Source organism: Panthera onca, chromosome F2, assembly GCF_046562875.1.
Source record: "Panthera onca isolate mPanOnc1 chromosome F2, mPanOnc1 haplotype 2, whole genome shotgun sequence".
NCBI classification, from domain to species: domain Eukaryota; kingdom Metazoa; phylum Chordata; class Mammalia; order Carnivora; family Felidae; genus Panthera; species Panthera onca.
The window spans coordinates 44,325,122-44,349,007 of NC_138356.1; the positions used below are offsets into that span (position 1 = coordinate 44,325,122).

The 23,886-nt window shown below is 40.3% G+C and overlaps 1 protein-coding gene across 1 annotated transcript in view; it reads left to right on the forward strand.

Annotated features, from left to right (window-relative positions):
• Window positions 1-23,886, forward strand: part of LAPTM4B (lysosomal protein transmembrane 4 beta) — a 77,347-nt gene that overhangs the window by 11,050 nt on the left and 42,411 nt on the right. Inside the window, exon 2 of the mRNA XM_060610993.3 lies at window positions 19,138-19,249. Within this exon, the coding sequence (XP_060466976.3) occupies window positions 19,138-19,249 (112 nt within the window). The remainder of the gene's footprint in view (window positions 1-19,137; window positions 19,250-23,886) is intronic.

Sequence of the window (23,886 nt, forward strand, 5' to 3'; positions counted from 1 at the left end):
TTCATGGGAATTGAGCCTCAAGTTGGGCTCTGTGCTGACAATGCAAAGCATGCTTGGAATTCTCTCTCCCCCTTTCTCTCTGCCCCTCCCCTGCTCGCTCGCTCTCTCTCTCTCTCTCTCACTCTCTCAAAATAAACTTAAAAAAAATAAAGTGAGTTTCTTATAGGCAGCATATAGATGGGGCTCATTCAGCCCCTCTGTCTTGATTAGAGAATTGAGTCCACTTGCATTTAAAGTAATTATTGATAGGTATGTATTTATTGCCATTTTTTTAATTGTTCACTGTTTTTGTAGTTTCCCTTTGTTTCTTTTTTCTCTTTCTTTAGTGGTATACATATATTCCTTTCCCTTTATCTATGTGTATTCACTATAGGTTCTTGTTCTGTGGTTACCACAAGGCCTACGTATAACAGCTTTTATATATAACCGTCTATTTTAAGTTGATAACAACTTAAGTTTGATCCCATTCTAAAGCTCAACATTTTTACCCTCTTTGCCATGTTATTTTTTTTTTTTTGATGTCACATTTGACACATATACTCCTCAACTTATTATTGTAATCAAAGGTATTTTTACTGTTTTCTCTTAACCTTCATACTAGCTTTATAAATAATTAATCTGTTACCTTTACTATATATTTATCTTTCCAGTGAGATTTATTGTTTCACATGTTTTCTTGTTACTAAGTAGTGCCCTTTCTTTTCCCTTTAACCTTTCTTGTAAGGCTGGTGTAGTGGTGAGGAACTCTTTATGTTTTTGCTTGTCTGGAAAGCCCTTTACCTCTCCTTCACTTCTGAGTGAACTCTTTGCTAGTGTTCTTGGTTGGAAGTTTTTTCTTTCAGCACTCTGAATATATTATGCCACTCCCTTTTGTCCTGCGAGGTTTCTGCTGAAAAATCTGCTGAAAGTCTTGTGGGGGGTTCCCTTGAATGTAACCAAGTGCTTTCCTCTAGTTGCTTTTAATATTCAGTTTTTAAGGAATATTAAAATAGCAGGCCATTTTAGGTGGCTGGAAAACTAGAAAGGATGTGTTACAGTCCTCCAGATATGAGGTATAGAAGATACTGGTTCTTTCTAGCACCAGTCTCTCATTGGCTAAGGCTGCGGATAATATGGATGGGAATTTTTAGCAGTTAGTGATATAAGTCTGTCTTGACATCTAGACTTTCCCCATCTGAATTCAGAAATCAAATAGATTTGGGTAGCGAGGGATACTTGATTTTTGAGAGATCTCCACTGAGCCCTTTTGAATTTTTTTTACTTAAAAAATTTTTTTTTCTATTAGAGAGAGAGAAGGGGAGAAGGGCAGAGGGAGAGAGAACCTCAGGCAGGTTCCACGCTCAGCATGGAATCAGATGTGGAGCTCGATACCACAACCCTGGTATTATGACCTGAGCCCAAATCAAAAGAATTGGATGTTCAGCCGACTGAGCCACCTAGGCACTTCCATTGAGCCCTTTTCAAAAAGCACAGGTACCCTCTGCCCCAACCTAATATAAAGGATCAAAGGTAGCTCTATAAAATTTTGACTGGTAAATTTCAGTGATATTTATTTATTTTTAAAAATTGAAATACGATTAACATACAGTGTTATATTAGTTTCAAGTGTACAGTGTAATGATTCAGAAATTCTATACATTTTTCAGTTCTCATCAAGATAATTCCCTTGGGTGCCCCCACCTACTTCCCCTATGGCAACTGTCAGTTCTCTGTATTCAGTGATATTTAATATGTCTTTTAGCTTGTGGCTTATTATGATAGACATTCATCAGGACGTTTAAAGATAGGCTGGCCGTGAAATAAAGATTGGCATCAAACCTGTTTTATTAATATCAACTTCTCTGGGACTCACTTTAAGTATATTTAACTTAACTAACAAAATGTCAGGTATTAAAGCAGTCAACACGAGTTTTACACTATGATGTGTATTATGTTTAAATGTAGAATATATTTATTTTGTCAACTTACTTTGAATCTTTGCCATAAAGGAAGAGGCTTCAGTTTTCCCTTCCCTTCCCCTTTGGGTTAGATCCTTTACTGACCGTGAAAGGATGCCAACAGAAATAATACGTGAGCCCTAACAGCATAATTTACTACTTTCTACTTCTCTCCCAACTCCCTTGTCTCTTAGTAGAGTTTCTGGAGCCTTAGGAGTTCTTGAGCTATAAACTGGTTAACCCATTTTACTTGAAGAAAAAGAAAACTTAAGTAAAGATCACACTTCTTCAAGTGTTTTAACAAACTTAAAAAAAAAATTTTTTTCGGACTTCAAGCTGTATTACAAAGCTGTAATTATCAAGACAGCATGGTACCGGCACAAGAACAGACACTTAGATCAATGGAACAGATTAGAGAACCCAGAAATGGACCCACAAACGTATGGCCAACTAATCTTTGACAAAGCAGGAAGGAACATTCAGTGGAATAAAGACAGTCTCTCTTCAGCAAGTGGTGCTGGGAAAACTGGACAGCGACATGCAGAGGAATGAACCTGGACCACTTTCTTACCCCATACACAAAAATAAACTCAAAATGGGTGAAAGACCTGAATGTAAGACAGGAAGCCATCAAAATCCTTGAAGGGAAAGCAGGTAAAAACCTCTGTGACCTTGGCTGCAGCAACTTCTTACTCAACACGTCTCTGGAGGCAAGGGAAACAAAAGCAAAAACGAACTATTGGGACCTCATCAAAATAAAAAGCTTTTGCACAGCAAAAGAAACAATCAGCAAAACTAAAAGGCAACTGACTAAATGGGAGAAGATACTTGCAAACAACGTATCAGATGAAGGATTAATATGCAAAGTCTATAAAGAACTTATCAAAGTCAACACCCAAAACACAAATAATCCAGTGAAGAAACGGGCAAAAGAAATGAATAGACACTTCTCCAAACAAGACATTCAGATGGCCAACAGACACATGAAAAAAATGCTCAACATCACTCATCATCAGGGAAATACAAAGCAACACCAAAATGAGATACCACCTCACACCTGTCAGAATGGCTAACATTAACAATTCAGGCAACAACCGATATTGGTGAGGATGCAGAGAAAGAGGATCTCTTTTGCACTGCTGGTGGGAACGCAAGCTGGTGCAGCCACTCTGGAAAACAGTATGGAGGTTCCTCAAAAAATTAAAAATAGAACTACCCTACGACCCAGCAATTGCACTACTAGGTTATTTATCCTAGGGCTACAGGTGTGGTGTTTCAAAGGGGCACATGCAGCCCCATGTTTATAGCAGCACTATCAACAATAGCCAAAGTATGGAAAGAGCCCAAATGTCCATCGATGGATGAATGGATAACGAAGATGAAAAAAAGAATGAAGTCTTTTTTCATTCATTTGATCTTCATTTCAAAAGAAGATCAAAAAAGAATGAAATCTTGCCATTTGCAACTACGTGGATGGAACTAGAGGGTATTATGCTAAGCGAAATTAAAGAAAGACAAATATCATATGACTTCACTCATATGAGGACTTTAAGATACAAAACAGATGAACATAAGGGAAGGGAAGCAAAAATAATAAAAAACAGGGAGGGGGACAAAAACATAAGAGACTCTTAAATATGGAGAACAAACAGGGTTGCTGGAGGGGAGATGGGAGGGGGGATGGGCTAAATGGATAAGGCACTAAGGAATCTACTCTTGGAATCATCGTTGCACTATATGCTAACTAACTTCGATGTAAATTAAGAAAATGAATTAAATGAATATTAAAAAAAACTTTTTTTAATGTTTATTTTTGAGAGAGAGAGAGAGAGAGCACACAAGTGGGAGAGGGGCAGAGAGAGAGGGAGACACAGAATCAGAAGCAGGCTCCAGGCTGCGAGCTATCAGCACAGAGCCCGACTTGGCGCTTGAACCCATGAACCGGGATATCGTGACCTGAGCAAAGTCATAAGCTCAACCGACTGAGCCACCCAGGTGCCCCTTTAACAAACTTTTAAAGGTTTAGAGTTGCATCTTTGCAGATGCAGCTTCCAAGGGAAAATTATTTCTCAGGGAAAAATACTAACACCAAAAAATGCTTAAAAGAAATATAATTTCAAATTGTTCGTAAAAGTAAGGTTGAGCTCTTTATTTCATTCATTCATTCATTCACCTTGAGCTGCTAAAATTACACGGCTAGTTGATTCCATGGTGCAAAGATGGTGAAGCAGTGACACTTGGTGCGATAGCAGGTACTGACGTACGTGCTAACAGCAGAGGGCTCGCGGGTTGCAAACACGAAGGCGTTACAAGTTGGAAAGAAAGAAGCACTTAGGAGGTCACCTAGGCAAGGCCAGGTGGGATGTCCATTCTTTGTGAGCCCTCAACCTCCCTGGACCAGAGATTGGATCTCGTCAACACCCTAAAGTTGAATGACTGGTTCACACCAGCTGATAGTAGATTGACATATAAAACCAGAATGCCAATTTGCTAATATTCATAATAGAATCATTGATGAGACGAATGCTCCTATCCCTAGGCCTTTGTATCCTTTTTCTGTAGAGGACACTAAATTATGATTATCGAATGATTTGAGTATTGACTTGCTTTTCATGAAGACAACCTGGTGAGTCCAGCTTCACAGAAGAGGTAACATTCAGGGCTAGAAACATCAAGTCTCTAGGCTGGGTCTGGAGGTCTTCTGCCTATGCTTAAAGAGAGGGGTTTGCTTTTCGATGGTCCTGTTGAGGTCTGTTTTGATTACCCCAACTTCCATCTAGTGCCGCTGGTCTAGGGGTCTTTTTCTCTTCTTCCTTTTTAAGGTAGCGTTGGATTCTCTGTTATCTGTTCTTTTCTCTTTTGTGTTAAGATGAACTTTAACCTCTGTATTTGTTTCGGTGTAAGTAAAGTCTTATAACAGGTGCAAATTGCAGGACTTATGCAAGATAAAGGTTTCGTTCTGTCTCAGAACAGTCCAGGGTGGGTAGCAGACTGTTCCATGAGGTCCCCCAGGGGCCTATTCTGCTGGAGCGGCTGTGCTATCCCAAGTATCCCTGCTGGAAGGGAAAAAGGACAAATGGAGGGCCAGCAACTTTGTGTTTTAAGGTTGTGACATGGAAATTGCACGCATTGCTTTCATTTATATATCGGTAGCCCCAAATAAGACCTGTGACCCAATTGCATGGGACACTGGGAGATGTTATCTGTCGCTGGGCATTTATGTATCCAGATAAGTCCATGACTGTGAAAGAAGGGGAGAGAAGATTTGGGGGACATCTGCTAGTCTGACATGTCCCCAAAAGGTGGCCCAATTTTTAAGATCCTGTTGCCCAGCGGGCAACCTGTACTACCTGTGGAAGGCTTTAATTTCTAGTCTACAAAGCAGTACTGGGTGATTCTCAAGACTTCATTTTCTCTTTCCAGATTGGAGTTAATGATTCAAAAAATGAATAATTGTAAATAATGATTATGAGTCATAAAAATAGTTATGACTGTGGATAAAAATAAGTGGTATACAATGTGAATGCATTTTTCCCAAGGTGTCCTGCATTAGTGGAGTTTTTATTGGCTGCTTAAGAAATTTTAAAAGGATAAAATGAAAGCCACACGCATAGCACTTTCAGCATGAAAACATACGATCATCTATATAAGATAAAATGCCGCTAACTTAGGGATCAGAAAACTGTTCACTGCGCTTATGGTTTAAGGACTTCCCATCTCCAAAGAAAATAGTTGTAGAAAATTGAAGCCTAGAAGGTACCGTGATGCTGTCTTCCCTCCCTCCTTTCCTCATCCCTCGTCCTTTAACAGAGTTTTTGTTTTTTTGAGAACTGTGTGTTAGGAAGTGTGCCGGGTGCTGGGGATACAGTGGTGATTCAACATAGACCCAGTCCTTGCCAACATCGAATTGTGGTCTAGTAGAGGCAATAAATATTAATCAGAATTAATATAAGTTAATTAATGATCACACAAAGAAATATTGGTACCTAATTGCGCGATCGTGTGGCGCTGCGGTGAGGCATAGACGAGGGCTTGTGGATGGGAGCAGCAGCGTTGGAGAGCCTGACCGTCTTGGTCTTTAACTGCGGAACTTAGTCCACTGACATTAACAATGTTAACATATCTGGATTTATTCCGGTCGCTGTTTCCGTTTCCTTCTCCTTTGCTGCCACCTTTCACGCGGACTGTGTTGCTGCTTACCTCTTTTCCTCTATTCCGCTGTTTTCCCCTGTGTCTGCTATTCTGGAAGTTTTACTCCATTTCTGTTATTCTGGTTGTTCACTCAAGAAATGTAATCATGTATACTCATCAAAATTTAGAGTTAATAATATCGTTGCCTTTCTTTTGAACAAGTCCTTGAACTCCAGTCATTTAAAAAAAAATTTAGTGTTTTTTTTTTAATGTTTGTTTATTTTTGAGAGGGAGCACATGCGTGATCGAGGCCGGGTGCAGGGAGGGAGGGAGACTGAGAATCCCACTGTCAGCACAAAGCCCGTGCTGGGCTCGAACCCACGAACAGTGAGATCATGACCTGAGCTGAAATCGAGAGTTGGACGCTTCACTGAGTGAGCCACCCAGGTGTCCCATTAATGTCTTTTTTAAAAGCTCCTAAACATTGATCTGTAAGTGTTTGCTTAGAATTACCTATATATTTGTGTCTCTCTTTGTGCATTATTCTCCTTTTTTTTCTGCAATCACTATAGTTTTTATTTTAAAAATGGATATTTAATACCCAAACTGTAGATGGTACATGATCATTTGCTTCCACACCTCAGACCTGTTGTGTGGGTTCACTCTTCTGAGTATATTTTAAAATTTCCTTTCAGGGTGCCTGGGTGGCTCAGTTGGTTGAGCATCTGACTTCAGCTCAGGTCATGATCTCACGGTTTGTGAGTTCGAGCCCCGCATCGGGCTCTGTGCTGACAGCTCGGAGCCTGGAGCCTGCTTCGGATTCTGTGTCTCCCCCTCTCTCTGCCTGTCCTCTGCTCATGCTCTGTCTCTGTCTCTCAATAATGAATAAACGTTAACAAAAAATTTTTTTAATTAAAAAATAAGTTAGTAAATCACAAGAGACTTTCTTAGATTCTTTTGTTATTTTTACCTGAGCATATTTCTTTGCCTGTTTTTTTTCCTTACTAGCAGTTTAGAAATTAAATGGGAATTTCTCAGATAATCTTAGTACATATTCTAAAGTATGTAAATAAGAATGGAATCTTAAAGATAGTTATGTATTTACGTTAGTAACAGGTAGTTAATAATTTACTAGATAATCTTTTCATTTGTTCACTTTGAGAATATAGGTAGGGATTATGATCTTCAGAGGCTATCTACTTTCAAAGTAATCTGATACTCTTTTATAACTAAAAGTAACTATCAGATATTGACATCACCTTCAAGAATGTTCTCTTGCCTAGATTCATAGTAATGAATATTTATGACATACACTATAATCTTTCTCCTTTCCATATATAAACAATTCAGCATTATTTCTTACCTTACTCAGAGAAGAAAACATTTCTTTAACAAAATTTTTTTTTAAGGTTTATTTATTTTTGAGAGAGAGAGAGACAGAGTGTGAGCAGGCGAGGGGCAGAGAGAGAGGGAGACAAAGAATCTGAAGCAGGCTTCAGGCTCTGAGCTGTCAGCACAGAGCCTGATACGGGACTCGAACTCATGAACCACAAGATCATGACATGAGCCAAAGTCAGATGCTTCAGCTGACTGAGCCACCCAGGTGCCCCAAGAAAACATTTATTATCTAAGAGATAGTTAGGTTATGTCATTGCATTTGATTTTAATTTGACAAGACTGTTTAAAAATTAGCTTTCAGGTTATACTTTCGCAGCTCCTGTTCTAGATTTCCAAGCTGTGTTTCAATTGTGAAGGTATATATGTCTTTTGTCTTTAATTTCTTTAAAAAAATTTTTTTTAATTTGTTTATTTTTGAGAGAGAGCAAGTGACAAAGCATGAGTGGGGGAGGGGCAGAGAGAGAGGGAGACACAGAATCTGAAGCAGGCTCCAAGCTCTGAGCTGTCAGCACAGAGTCCGATGCAGGGCTCGAACTCACAAACTGTAAGATCATGACCTGAGCTGAAGTCAGACACTTAACCGACTGAGCCACCCAGGTGCCCTTGTCTTTAATTTCTGATACTTGGTTTTGTTTGGGGATGTTTTGAATGTATTGCTATTTTGTTAGAAAATTTTAACGATAAAGGAAAATATAACAACACTGTTCTTGAACTGGATACAAAATCTGTATTCTAGTGGTTAAATCTGTTATTGACTCTTTCATTAGTAAAGATATTCTGTTTCATCAGTTTCACTTCTACGTGAGGAATAGCTACAGGAACAAAGTATTCTTATATATATTAAAACTAAACAGAGTAAAATAATATAATCACTTCAAACTGTCTTTCAAAGCATATCTTATGGTAATCCTCCTTGTTGGAATAGGATGCTACAGGTAGGGACTAATAGACCTAACGAAGAGAGCAGCGTATCAGAACACAAAAAGACCATGCTTGCTGTATAAAAATGTTAATTTAGCCATTTTTGCACTTTATATTTTCTCTGGTCTTTTCCAAATGCCAGTCTTCTAACCCTGTAGCATGTGATACTTTTCTTACGCATGGAGTTTAGATCTCCATAGCCCATTCTAAACTAGGCTGCAGGCTAGGCCTGTCTTTTCATGTTCAGAGACCCAGAATATTCTTTTAAGACATAAAAGGGAACATGCTTGTCCTCCCCATCCACACCTCTCACTCTCAACTCTCCCAGAGGCTCTTTGGACAGCATTCCCCTAGCTGGCTTCCTCTAGGCGACCATCCTCTGCCACTGTCCAGACAGCTTTCTCATTAATTACATGGGCTCTATATTTGTGAGAGCATATAATGGTGCTTCAGCCTGAGGGTGAAAATCAGAACCCAGCCAAGTCTATTGGGAGAAATGGGAATGCTTCTGCTGGGGTGGCAGATCGGCTTCATTTTGCTTGCTCCGGTCACAGTGAGAGTGGCTGCCTGGAACACTCCCTTGAAAAGAATTCGGAGCAAGTGCTAGGGGATTGGTTAGCAGAGTTCGTGGGATCTGTGAACTGGGTGTGGTGGCTTCTTGAGAGGAACCTGTTTACTAGAAAGAGCATGTGTGGCATTTAAAAAAAAATGTTTATTTATTTATTTTGAGAGAGAAAGTGCGTGGGGAGGGGCAGAGAGAGAGAGGGAGAGAATCCATTCCAAGCAGGCTCCACGCTGTCAATGCAGAGCCTGATGTGGGGCTCAGTTCCGTGGGATCATGACCTGAGCTGAAACCAGGAGTCAGATGCTCAACCAACTGAGCCACCCAGGCGCCCCAAAAAGAGCATATATGACATTTGTGATCAAAGGATCAGTGATTGAGTCTCAGCTGAGCACTACGTGACCTTGTGTGGGGTTTCCTGTGCAGTCTGAGTGTGCTCGTTTGCAGTATGCAATAATAGTCACTCTTCACAGGGGAGGCAAGACTGCTCCAGTGGTATAAAATGGGACTGGTGGTGGTGGTTTCTTGAGGAGGACAGGTTAACGTGACGGCACTGTGGGCTACAAGGTGAATCAGGAGGGTCTCACTGAATTTGGGGAAAACATTTCTACATTTAAAAAATTTGCCTAGGGACGCCTGGGTGGCTCGGTCGGTTAAGCGTCCGACTTCGGCTCAGGTCATGATCTCGCGGTCCGTGAGTTCGAGCCCCGCGTCGGGCTCTGTGCTGACAGCTCAGAGCCTGGAGCCCGTTTCAGATTCTGTGTCTCCCTCTCTGTCTGCTCCTCCCCTGTTCATGCTCTGTCTCTCTCTGTCTCAAAAATAAATAAACGTTAAAAAAATTAAAAAAAATAAAAAAAAATAAAAAATTTGCCTATTGAAACGTGGCACTCATGAAAGGTACAACTTTGATTTCACTGCTGAGCCTTTTTCCCTCACTGTGTGTAACCTGGACATAGTCCCTTGGTTTATAGCTTCAGGAGTTTAAAAATTTAGCCTAGAATATTAATTCAACACAAAGGGCCGAGAAGAGTGGCTCATTTTTATGTGTTTGTTTCCTGGGACTGTCTGTTAATACTTAATTCTTAGTCATTGAGTCTGATACCCTAAAATTATTTGTGCTGTAATCTTTTGTCTCTCAAGATTTCCAGAAGTCTGTTACTCTCTGTGGTGTTAACAATGTCATCTCCCTGCAAAGTCTTTCAGCTTCTCCCTGAACCACTAGTACGGCAGAATTCTTTTTCACTCTGAACGAACATCCGGTTTGTTTGACTGTCTTCCCCACTAGATAATAAGCTACCTTGTGGTGTTTGCTGTAATATGGATGTGATGCTTAGCATAGTGCTTGGCATATGTTTGTTGCCTCATAGGTAATTTCTGAACTTCTGAACAATTGAATGAATTGCTTAGTGAATGTTCTAGCATTCTGCATTTTACTTGGCTGTTGACGTGTTTGCCCCACTGAAATACTAATCTTCGGGGCTAGGACCGTGTGTTATTTGTCGTTGTATAACCTAGTTTCAAGAAGAATGTTGGGAACATAATAGGTGAACTGATTTACAAAATTTCTTAGGCAAATAGGATTTTACAATAAATCCAGTTTTTTTCCCAAAATATATTTACCACAATTGTTTGAATTGAAATAGCAAATGTCAGAAACGTATTTCAATATCAGAACAGGACCTTCTAGACAGGGGCTTATTTGAATTGAATAAGGAAGCACATTTGGATCAGAGTTCTAAAATTTGATTTAAAAATATTTCAAGTAAAAAGTTCAAACTTTCATTTCATTTTGATTTGCCCATTGATGTTGGACCCAAGTGAAAGGCACAGCTGCCATTATTAGCTTAATTTTTTTTTTTTTCAAATGTGGGAATATAAAAGTTAGCCATCTAAAGGCACCTGGTTGGCTCAGTTGGTAGAGCATGTGATGCTTGATCTCGGAGTCCTGAGTTTGAGCCCCGCATTGGGCATAGAGATTGCTTAAAAAAAAAAAAAAAAAAAAAGTTGAAAAAAATTAGCCAACCATGTGAAAACCACATATCTGATTATAATTTATATTTATTTTTTAAATTATTTTTAACCATTTTTACTGTGACTATTACACACATATGGGAAATGCACAAAACATAAACAGCTTGGTTATTACCGAACAAGCAGTCATGTGTCTATGTACCACTCGAGTCTGACTATTCTCTTAAAGGTTGCCCTACAGATTACAACATAACATCCTGGACTCTTTAAAATCTCCCATTAACTGGTACTTTCATTCTTTTCCTGGGCAATGCAAGGATTTAAGATCAGTTCAGTTCCAATGATCTGCTCTTGACTTACATGATATTGTCTATTTTGAATCTATTTATATTTTGCAGTCATTATTATTGTTATGTTATCGATATTCACAGTTGCCAACATAATTATCATTTCTGTTATTCTTCTTTCTTTGTACCTCTTCAGCCTTTTATCTGGCATCATTTTTCTTTTGCCCAAAGAATACCCTTCAGTGCTTCTTTACTGCTGAGCTGCTGGTGACAAATTCCCTCCATTTTGTCCAAGAGCCTCTTTGTTTCATTTTTATTCTTGAAGGATTTTTTTTCTTGATATAAAACTGTAGGTTGGCATTTCCTCCCCAGCATTTTGAAGTTGGAACTCCATTGTCTTCTGGCTTCTTTTTTTTTTTTTAATTAAAGCCAACCATCTGAACGTTTTCTTCTGTCTTAGCAACTCATTAATTTTCTTCACTTTGTCTAATGGATGAAACTCATCCACTGTGTTCTTGATTTGGCTACTGTAGTTTCTCACTCTAGAGCCTCTGTATTCTTTTCAACTCTGTCATATGCTTCTTTTTATACCAGTTCCCTGCCAAAATTCTCCTTGTGTTTCTTCTTTATCTCCTTGATTTTCATAAGCATAGTCACTTTATTTATTTATTTATTTATTTATTTATTTATTAAAAAGATACTTTCATTTTTTTGATTTTTAAAAAATGCTTATTTATTTTGAGAGACAAAGTGAGCATGAGCTGGGGAGGGGCAGAAAGAGAGGGAGAGAGAGAGAACCCCAAGCAGGCTCTGCACAGTCAGTGCAGAGCCCGATGCAGGGCTTGAACTCATGAACCATGAGATCATGACTTGAGCCTGAGTCAGTTGGACACTTAACCGACTAAGCCACCCAGGCACCCCTAGCATAGTTTTCTTTATTTAAAACAAATTTTTTTTTAATGTTTATTTATTTTTGAGAGACAGACACACAGAGCGCAAGCAGGGGAGGGGCAGAGGGAGAGAGAGACAGAATCTGAAGTGGGCTCCAGGCTCTGAGCTGTCAGCACAGAGCCCCATGCGGGGCTCAAACCCACAAACTGTGAGATCATGACCTGAGCTGAGGTCAGATGCTTAACCGACTGAACCAACCAGGTGTCTCATCATAGTTCACTTTAAAGTACATGCTCATTAACTTCTATATCAAGAGTACTTATGTTTCTGTTGTCTGTTGTGTGTTTGTTTTAGTAAAACAAGTGGGTATTTTATTGGATTTTCTGGTTTCTATTCTGAGAGTTTTGTCTTTCCTGTTCGCTGTATTCTGGACATTGCATTTGAAAAATTAAAAAAATAATTCAAGGCATAGGATGATCTCTTTCTCCTCCAGGATTTTAATAGCTTTTATTAGGGGTCTAGCAACTGAGGATTGCCTTTATCCAGTTTCAAGACTCAGATGCTGCAAAGCTGGGCTGTGTCCCTCTAAAGGCTGGTCTTCTTCCGGTGTACCTTCCTCCAGTGGTGACCCTGCAGGGTCTTAGGGCAAAACCCTGGAGAATCTGCCCCCACCCCCACCCCCACCCGGCAGCCTCTTGATGCCCTGGCCCAGCAAGGCTGTCAGGGGTGCTGCTTAGGCTCTTAGCTCTTATCCGTCTTTTCCAGAATCAACAAATGCCCCTGGGGTATTTCTGCCTTTTTCTGGATTTTGGACCAGTAATTCTCATTGCCTCATTAGCTGCCACGCCTTCTCACATACGTGGGTATTTTGTTCAGATTTCCTAGTTGTCCTCAGAGGGACATTGGTTTGTATTACCTGGTTCACCATTATTGGAAGTGGCAGATTCCTTATTTACTGTTATTTTACTATGACATTTCTCCCCCGAAATACCTATTTTCCAAGATTTGACTTGAATGCCCAGCCAGATTTACTTATCATTGGTCAGTTTCTTTCGTTAACTGTTTTTTAGAGAAGCAAGTTCAATAATAATATTTTGTAACATAGTTTATATTAAAAATATTTTTGAAGTTCTAAATAATTGTCTCTAACTCTAAAAGCAGTATATGCGGATGTTAGACACTCTGGAAGATATGAAAAAAGGTAGAATGAAAATTAAAGGTACACGTCATCTACAAACCTACTACTTGGTTTGTATGTAAGTAACATTGTACACTTTTGCGTTCTTGGTCTGTGATTTATACTTGTGAACATATCACACATATAAATAATAGAATTGGAATCCTGTAACATTTTTATACTGTAGTTTTCATTTAACATACTATGAACATTTCTTATTGTTAACTTTTTTCAAAATATGGGTTTTTATCCTTAGGATTCTGTTATTTTGTAGTAATATTAAGCCCTTCTCCTATTTCTTTTTTTTATTTTTTTATTTTTTTAATGTTTCTTTATTTTTGAGAGAGAGAGAAAGAGACAGAGAGAGACAGAGTGCAAGCAGGGGAGGAGCAGAGAGAGGGAGGCACAGAATCCAAAGCAGGCTTCAGGCCCCGAGCTGTCAGCATGGAGCCCGATGCAGGGCTTGACCTCATGAATCATGAGATCGTGACCTGAGCTGAAGTTGGACGCTTGACCCACGGAGCCACCCAGGTGCTCCGCCCTTCTCCTACTTCTGTTTCAAGTTTTCATTATAGATAAATCTGCACAACAGTCATTTTTGGACACCACTTTTGTGCAAATTTTTTTTTTAATTTTTTTACATTTATTTATTTTTGAGAGACAGAGAGAGATAGATAGAGCACAAGTAGGGGAGGGGCAGAGAGAGAGGGAGACACAGAATCTGAAGCAGGCTCCAGGCTCCGAGCTGTCAGCACAGAGCCTGACGCGGGGCTCGAACCCATGAGCTGTGAGATCATGACCTGAGCCGAAGTCGGTCGCTCAACTGACGGAGCCACCCAAGCGCCCCTTTTTGTGCAAATTTTTGGCGGTTGTGTAATTATTATTACCTCAGTGGGCTGGGGTGTTATTAAGGTGCTTTTATCGATGCTTTTAAAAAATGAGCTGATAATTACATTTAACATTTTCAGTGATTCAAACTACAGATATCACTGTTCACTTAGGATCTGAAAAATGATTTAAGGGTAGAAGCACTTTGGATCCCTGGAGAATATACAAGGGCCTGACTACTTAAGTAATTGGACAGAAGTTGAGTTTATTAACATATGGAAGTAATCATTGTCAAGAACAAGGAAAAAAATGTGTGATACCCCAGGAACACTTTGTCAATAGAATAGGAACAGTTTGTATATGACCTACCAAAACAGACGAAGTCCAAAGGAGGTGAGCATTAGCTGAACAAGATCACAAATATGCCCACTCTTTCTTTTACATTTAGCTCAGCTGTGGTCATTGCATCATCTGCTCCTGGAAAGTCCTATCATCTTCTTGGTTCTCATTTCTGGTGACATTTCATTCTTGGTCAGAACTGACGATTGGATAACTTCCATTTTCTCTCTTAGAGGAAGTCCTTCTTATCAGGTGTTCTTAGGGCTTTGACTTAATTCGGCCTTTTCCAGCTGATTCTGTGTAGTAACTACCATGGCTAGTCCTTCCCCGGCCCCTTTGCACAGACCTCGGTCCTCACGGATCACCCTGTCACCCTACTCTATTCACTATATATACCACCCACGGCATGCCACATTCCTGTCAGCAGTTGAGGTTTTAGGACACAGTAAATATGTGTCATCACACGTTTTTGTTATGAAAATTTCACCATGTAATGAAAAGAACACAACGGTGACTGGTCATAATGACCTTCCCATCACATTTTTGTTTTATCTGTGTCCCTTCTCCCTGGACTGTCTCGTGAAGAACTAGGGCAGCTGGCAGGGCATTCGGCCCCAGGACTGTGGTCTGTGGCTGGGGAACAGAGAGAAGAGCCACAGGGCTGGCGGTACAGAGGAGATGATGACAGTGTGCAGAGAGCCGCAGGCACAGCCAGGAATCGGCCCCAGGGCCTGCCGTGGAGCAAGAAGAACACTGAACCAGGAGCCAGAACTCAGCTGTCAGGAATGACGTGAGCCGGAGCGAGCAGGAGCACCAGTAAGACTAGGCATCAGGCGGTCAGAACAAAACTGAGGGCAGGCCTGAACACCAAAGGTAGAATAAAAAGAGAGGGGCAGATGGACAAGCTAACAACGTGATTCTTTGGACATCCTGGAAATTCTTTCCAGTTCAACGTCTCTAAAATCAGCCTCATCTTAGTCCCTCTGTGATCTCCCCTCTTATTTCTGGTAATAACAAGATACATCCCGTCACCCAGCCTTGAAATCTCCGATCTGGTTTGTGTCCCTTTGTCTTTGCATTTAGTCACTTCCTGTCTCTAGTGATGATGCTGCCTCCATGTGGCAAGGCCTTGTGGTTCCAACCATGGCTCTTCCACTCTAGGACCTGAGGAAAGGTCCCATAACCTCTGAAAGTAAAGTGTAAGACCAGAGTCTCAGCGCTGTCTTGAGAATTAGAGGGAAGTGGAGAAAACCCTGGTTTCCCCTCAGCAGACCTTTGCACTGCTGTCCAGATCCGGAGCCTGCCTCCTGCCTAGCCTCCCTGCCTCTTCCAGCTTGATCTTCCTGATGACATGGCTCTAATCATGTCTCATCCCAGCTTATGAGCTATTCATTAGCTATTAGCTTGAAGCCCCAGCTTCCTGTCCTGCCCCTGAGGACTCTTCACCATCCGGCCCCAACCTGCATTTCTCTTCTCATTCCCTTATACTTACCCTTCGTGTGCTGTGTTCAGTCACATCTAACTACTTGCTATATTCAGTACAGGCCCCATCCCAGTGGCCCTACTCAGACTTGAACGTGTTCTTTTCCACACCGCTCAGTTTCCAAAATCTTCCCATCTTTCCAGCCCCTGTCCAAGTGTTCCCATCTCTGCTGTACCTCCCCATGACCTCAGTCTCAGCCTCAAGTTTCAGTAATACCTTTCTCCAAACTTCCATTAGTCTTTCTCTGAACTCTTGGCCTGCTTACTGCTGTATGCTTTGTGTTATTTGGGCACACGACTTACTTAGCCCTGTATTCGGAGTCCTGGAGAATCCTTGCTAAGCACTTAGCACAGTGCCTACCTGTTGCTGCAGTTAGTAAATGTATTGTGATAAGTAAACTAGGCATGGGGATAATAACAAGCTGATTAAGAGCTGACAGTTGTTTTCTCCACTGAGTATTCTTAGCTCCCTTGGCAAGCATCAGTTGACCATATATGCATGAGTCTTTTCTGGGCTCTCAATTCTGTTCCATTGGTCCATGTGTCTGTTTTATGCCAGTGCTGCACTGTTTTGATTAGTATGAATTTTGTAATAAAATCTGAAATCAGAAAAAAAAAACCCAGAGAATTGACAGATGCGTCGGAACTATAAGGACAGGGAAGCCACGGCGTAGCACTGGTTCAGATCTGGCAGCCAGGCAATATTCCATGCTAGCCAGGAGCTTTTATGTGGGTCCCATGGAGGTGCGAAGAGGTAAGTGAACTAACATGAGTGGCCATTGTATGCCAGTCACCCTTCTAGATGTTTTACATGATTTACTTATTTGAACCCCAGCCAGGTCACTGTCTTCCCTTTCTTAATATTCTTCATGGGCTTCTTGTTATGCTTAGAATAAAATCCAAACTCTCTTAACACAAGCCCCATGGAATCTCTAAACGTGGCCTGCATTACCTTAACCAGACACTGCACTGCCTCTCACTCTGCCATCATCTGCTCTTACCCTCCCTACTCTACCATTAGGTTAAAGCTTTGCCCATGAATCTCAGAGTTCCCTTTTCAACCTTAAAACCGACCCATTGCGGTAACAGTGACTATGCTGTCTTCGTGTGGTGCTTTGCTTTTTCAAACTACATTCTTAGGTTGTTTCATCTGATCTTACTTCAGCCCATAATCTTTGGGCTGCCTTTTTCAAAGACAAGAGTATAGAGGGAACGAAATGCCAGCAAAACTTGACAGTTTATCAAGGAACATCCTTGCCAAACATCACATGCCAGTTGTGGGACAAACTCATACCTTCCTTTAAGCTTTAGATGTGTTCTGAAAAGCTTTGTTCAAATAGAGTTTGGCTAAACACACTCTCCTTAAAATGTGCTAAGAAGTTTCTTGGATCTTTGAAGAGAAATAAGTGGTTCTAATAACCACTGTGGGGAGGATAATTGGATAGCAATAGGACTGAGAGTGACTTTTCACTATATACCCTTTTGTGCCTTAAAAATTTTTTTAACCATGTGCTTGTCAAAAAACAATCAGACCATATGAGATGATTTGGAACAAAGAGGAAGAAAAAGAATTATTCCAAATCCTACAATAATCCTAAAACAACCACCTTGGGATTGCCATTGAAAAATGAATTCTGGGGGCACCTGGGTGGCTCAGTAGGTTAAGTATTCAACTTCGGCTCAGGTCATGATCTCATGGTTCACAGGTTTGAGCCCCGTGTCGGGCTCTGTGCTGGCAGCTTAGAGACTGGAGCCTGCTTCGTGGATTCAGTCTCCCTCTCTCTCAGCCCCTCCCTTGCTCATACTCTGTCTCTCATAAATAAATAAAAATAAGTAAGAAAGAAAGAAAGAAAAAGAAAGAAAGAAAGAAAGAAAGAAAGAAAGAAAGAAAGAAAGAAAGAAAAATGGATTCTGGAGTGGATGTTTTATAGAGCAGACAACCTAACCCTCACTTTGAACCTCTTCTGTAAATAGGTATTCCAAATACGACTTTTATAGTAGGATATGCTTTTATTTACTGTTGTTAGTAAAAGAATTTCCTTTATGTAATCTTCATGGTTGTTCATTTTTTTCCCTCCCCATTTGGACAAGAGTAATACACACAAAAAGGAGATAACAACCCAGTCTCATCTCAAGCCTCACCCAAGCTCTTAGCACACCTGCCCCTCTAGCCTCACCACAGTTGGTACACGTGTGTCGCATGCAGCAAGGATGGCCAGGAAGAATAAAGGAAGTGCAGATGTACAAGTAGAATGGTCAGAATTTCCCAGTTGGTCAGATGTGGGGGTAAGGTAGATGGTAAGCTCAAAGATAATCAGGTTTCAAATATAAACAGGAGGCTAAGAGATTCCATTTTGGAATTAAAATTCCTGGATTCAGGTCTCATTTCTGCAGGTTGTTAGCTGCCTGATCTTCAGTAATGTTCTTAACTCACAGGCCTCGGTTTTCTCATCGATAACATGGAGATAATTTAGCGCCTATTTCACTAGGGTTATTGGACAGCTTAAGAGAGAGACTCCACATAAAGAAGTTAGCAAAGTGCCTGAATGTTTTCCCCTTTAATTATTAATGGTGATGCTGTTTTTAAAGATCGAGAACATAAAAAGAGGAGCAGAGATGGGAGATGGTGATTTCCATTTAGACAAGCTAAGTTTGGAGTACCTGAGGGCTATGTATTCTGCAGCATCCAGAAGGCAGAGATATGGGCCTGGGGTGGAAAGGGGCTCACCTGAGCTACAACAGGAGGAACCATCATGCCTCTCCCACTGTGACTTTGCATTCATTCTCTCTGTTCCCTACATGGTCTCAAAGCTCAGATCGTCTGACCCTGTGAAAATGTTTGATCACCTAGAAAGACCTGTGGTTGCTTATCACGGTGCACTTGGCTAACTGGAGAGTTTGTGTTTTTCCAACCCCGGGCATCAGGGCTGCTGTGTATGATTGTGTGTGTTGCTCACTGTTCTAGGATGCCAGCCCCAAGGTGGGCAAGGGGTGAAATCTGGCCGTTTGCTACGCCCAAGCCATGAGCCCTTGGCTATGGACTGGTGGTGCTTCTGGCTTGGGAATGTTAGCCTGCTCCCGCAGGGGGGCTACCTGTTGTTTGTTTCAATATTGTGAGCCTCTGTTGAAGTTGAATTCCATATGGTCAGTTTAAGTTCCTATTATAAGGACCATATCCTTGGGGCACTTAAATTTTTTTCTTTCTTATTGCAGATTATCAACGCTGTGGTACTGCTGATTCTGTTGAGCGCCCTGGCTGACCCAGACCAGTATCACTTTTCAAGTTCTGAGCTAGGAGGTGACTTTGAGTTCATGGATGATGCCAGTAAGTACATCAGATAGCAGTTGTAGATATTTTGGTACTTTCAAGGGCAGGGAATCCTGCTTCCAGTTCTTCCTGTTAAATTACAAATATTGATTCGTGGGCCATTTGAACTGATACTTCACTTTCTTTCCATCGTTACAAATCAGATCAACAAATATTTATGTGCTACATGTGCTCTGCCTCTGTTCTAGGTGTAAGAGTCTAAATAAAGTCTCTTGTTTTTTTCTTTTTTTTCTTCTTTACATTAACTTTCTCGTTTTTTAAATTAATGCTTTGCCCTGGTCTTTCTACCCTGGGCCTTTTGGCCTTTTTTAGAGGATGGGGAGTAAATGGCAGGAAATAAGGTCAAAAGGGTCATGCGTACCTCACTGTATCTTCTATTACTTTCTGTATTTCCCTGTCTTCTAGGAGATGATCATTTTCCATTCCAGAAACTGTGTTGCTCATTATTTAGTGGACTTAGGCCTTTCTCCAATAAATAGAAACATACACAGGGATGTGGGTGTGGGATAGGCCAGAAGGAGGCTAGGCACCCCAGTTCTAAGCTCATGGGCATCTTTTATAATTACAGTCACACTGTGTCCACACTAACTGAAAGGGGCAGTGCTGTGCATAATCCCAAACAAAAGATCATGCAAATTTAGTTCTCTTTGGCTTTGGAGAACTTTAAATGCATTAAAAAAAAATGCTGGGGCACAATGAGTAAGGTGGGGAGACAGTGACTCAAGATGCAGTTTTAGGGATAGACCGGGAACATTCGGAAGACGTTGAGGCTTGTGGGTTCTGTTCTCAGAGTGATAAAAATGCTTTTCAGTGGTTTTTAGTAATTCAGCAGTTATGTGCTGATGTGTGTTTTACGGAGATCCCTTTTGTCACTGAGTGGAGGGTGCATTTAGGAGATTGGTTTGCAGTGGGGCGAGGGGAGTGGGGGCGGTTCCCTGTGATCCAGACTGTACTGAGGATGAGGAAGAGGGTGGGTTTGGAGGTAGGATTGAGAGAACTTGCTGGTATGAATGAAGAAGGAAAGTGAGGAATCAAAGATGATCCCTGCTTTTCACCTTGAGTAAAAGAGCTGATCTTCACTGGGGTGAGAGAGAGTCTGGGGTCAGGAGATAAGAACACACCTGGGGGGGAGAGGACTTGACTTTGCTTTAAGTGACTCACCTGGGGGAGGGGACTTGACTTTGCTTTAAGTGACTCACCAGGGTCATTAAGAGTCTAGGCTCTGAAGCAGAAGGCTGACCGTGCCGTGTATTAAATGTTAGCATGGGCTAGTTACTACCTTTCTGTGTCTTCCATTCTTCCTTCTGAAAGAGTGGTGATCATAGTTGCCTCACGGGATCATTGCAGTGATTAAATCAATTAGTGCATGAAAAATGCTTAGAATGGGGTCTGGCCCATAATAAGTGCTCAGTATATTTTGCTGCTTTACTAGCCATTCTTATTTAGGTATATTACAGTTGAGACACGAGCTGTCTTAAAGTGCAGAGATTAAAAAGGTGGTTGGTTATGTGACCCTATAACCCAGAACTCAGATGTCTGGGCTGATACAAATTTGAGGACATCAGCCTAAAAATGGTATTTATGTTAAGGACATAGTAAAGAGAAAAGTAAAGTGGTCCTGAATTGAGCCCTGTAGAAGCCCCAACAGTAAATGTCAGAACATTATATTCTCCTGGGGTTTGGAACCTTCTCAGACTGAGACCTGCTCCTTCTCTCTATTTTGAAAAACCCTGTTACTCTTATGGATTCTCCCAGAAAGGCTAATGAGTTCCATTAATATTAAATTAATATCTCTGCCTTCCTTCCCCTGAGCTAAAAGACTATGTAAGCTATAAATACAATGTTTGATTGACATTTAAAAACAAATGATCTTTTACCATTGCCAGTAGCGGGATTTCCTTTTCTAAGGTAATTGAGGTTACAAAAAGAAGTGTTAAATGATATGGCTATTGTTCTCTCTGAATTAAACAGTAACACTATATGCCTTGTTCTAATTGCTCGAGACTAAGCTGGGTAATGAGTTTCTGACCATATAGGCTTAATTTAGCTGTCTTCAAAGGCTTGCTGGTACTTAAGACTTTAAAATAGTAATTGTTCTCTAATGTCCTGGATATTAGTTCCAGTGCATTTGAGGTCTCGCTCATATTTCATATATTTGAAAAAAATGAATGAAGAGTTTGTAATTACGTTTAGGACTATCAGTCATTTAAATCTCATGGTTATAAAAAAGGTAGAGAAGAGTGGATATTCACTTGAGTGAATCTTTTTTTAACTTCTTTCCTCTTACATTTCCTTTTCACATGTTTTGATCTCCTTTTGAAAATAAGTTTGTAAGTAAAAGTTCACTGCGTTTGACAAGCCTTTGTATATTTAACTCACAAATAGTCCTGGAAATGGGTATAATCAATTGCTTTAAATTGTGCTTCAAAATTATGGAATATAGCAATTTTAAGTTGATACCTTTTTGGAATGGTGGTGGCCATATGAAGATTTTATCCAGAAGGACAAAGCAGGAATAATGTTTCACTTTTCCTTATGATATTTTCCTAAAATGATCTGGTAGAAGATGTATTATTTAAATCAAAATGAGGCATATGGGAGAATCCACTGGGATAAAGAAAGAAAACATGAGGATTTCTCTTAAAAAAAAAAAATCTGGCCCTTTAACATTTGTATTTTTATATATATTTTATATAATGTAAAAGTATTAGTGATAATACATATTTATAATTTATGAATGTATATTTCTTATGTGACACGCCCATCCCCTCAATTGTCTCTACTAAGAATGAGTAAGGAACTGTCATTGATCAGAGGAAACAAAGGAGATACGGCTAAATGTAGTATGGGATTCTGGAACAGAAAAAGGACAGTAATAGGGGAAACAAGTGAAATTCACATAAGTTTTGTAGTTTATTATAGCATTATAGGAGTGTCAATTTCCTGGTTTTGATCATTACTCTGTTTTTGATGATAAATGGTTACTATTAGGGGAAGCAAGATGAAGGGTATATTTGAACTCTACTGTTTTGTTTTTAAAAAATTTTTTTTTTCTTAAAGTTTGTTTATTTTTGAGAGAGAGAGCAGAGGAGGGGCAGAGAAAGAGGGAGACACAGAATCCAAAGCAGGCTCCAGGCTCTGAGCCATTAGCACAGAACCCAGTGCGGGCCTTGAACCCACAGATTGTGAGATGATGACCTGAGTCAAAGTCGGATGCTTAACTGACTAAGCCACCCAGGAGCCCTGAACTTTCTACCGTTCTTGTAACTTTCCTATAAGTCTAAAATAATTTCAGAATGATTATAATCTATTGATTTAGAGGACTGAAGGATAATGATTGAAAAGCATGTATGTGTAGCACACTATATTAGACACTTATAACTTATTTTGGGTAGAAGTAGGCTTTGTAGCATTTCATTTTATTTGTGAAATTTTAGTGGATTGGCAAAGAACTGTGACTGGAAGTGTCAGGACTGTGCAGAGTGTCAAACAACAGATCATTCAAATTAATTTCTGATTAATTTTGCAGCAGATTGGTCTTTCTAGTCAAACTTAGTTTTATTTACCAAATGGACACACCTGGCCTAAGGAAGGAAATGGCCATAAAACTAATCAAGAATGGATGGTTACCACATATGGCCATCTGATTTAGGATAAAGACACCACTGCACTTACTGGAGAAAGGATGAGCGTTTTGATAAATGTCCTGAGTGTAATCAGTCAGGGGAAAACGGGTACTTCACGAAAGAGGATATCCATATGACCAATAAGCATATGAAAATACTCTCTGCTTTATCAGTTGTAAAGGAAATGCCAGTTACAAGCACAGCAGTGAATCACTGCACCCCTCCAAAATGGCCAACATTAACAGAACTGATAATACCACCTGTCCATCAGGATGTGGGACTATTGGAGCTCCCAGAATATTTCTGGGAGTGTAAATCATACAACCACTTGGGGAAAACTAAAGCTGAACATACATCTATCTACTCTGTGACCCTATAGTTCCATTCTTAGATCTGTACCTTGCAGAAAATAATGCTTGTGTCCATCATAAGCCATTTATAAAAATGGTCATAGTGGCTTTATTTATAATAGCCAAAAATTGGAAACAGTCCAGATTCCCGCCAATGGTAGAATGGACAGAAACGGAGTGATCAGAGATGAAACAATACAAGCAAAAGGAGTGATGGGGATTCACTATACTTTTCTGGGTGTTTGAAAGTTTTGATTAAAAAAAACTAAGAAATGGAAAAAAAAAGAACAATCAACTAGGGCTTTCCATATGGCTCTTGGCACCACAGTGTAGAGCTCTCCTTGCCCTGTCATTTGGAAAGGGCCCCAGGCTGCCTACCTGCTGTCTGTTCACATACCCCAATACAGGCTTGGCAGTCAGTCTACACAGCTTGTCCACTTGTGCATAAAGATCCCAACAGTCTTGAGGAAATAGACCTGCATGTGCAACAGCAGGGGAAGCCGGCCCATAGGAACCATCCTAGCCCTTTATTTTCATCTATCCACCTTCCCAGTCTCTTATCTATGTATTTATCTTTTACATCACATGACTCAAAGGGTTGCATATTCTATGCTTTGACTATATCTCGCTTATTTTTTTAGTGTTTATTATTTGTTTT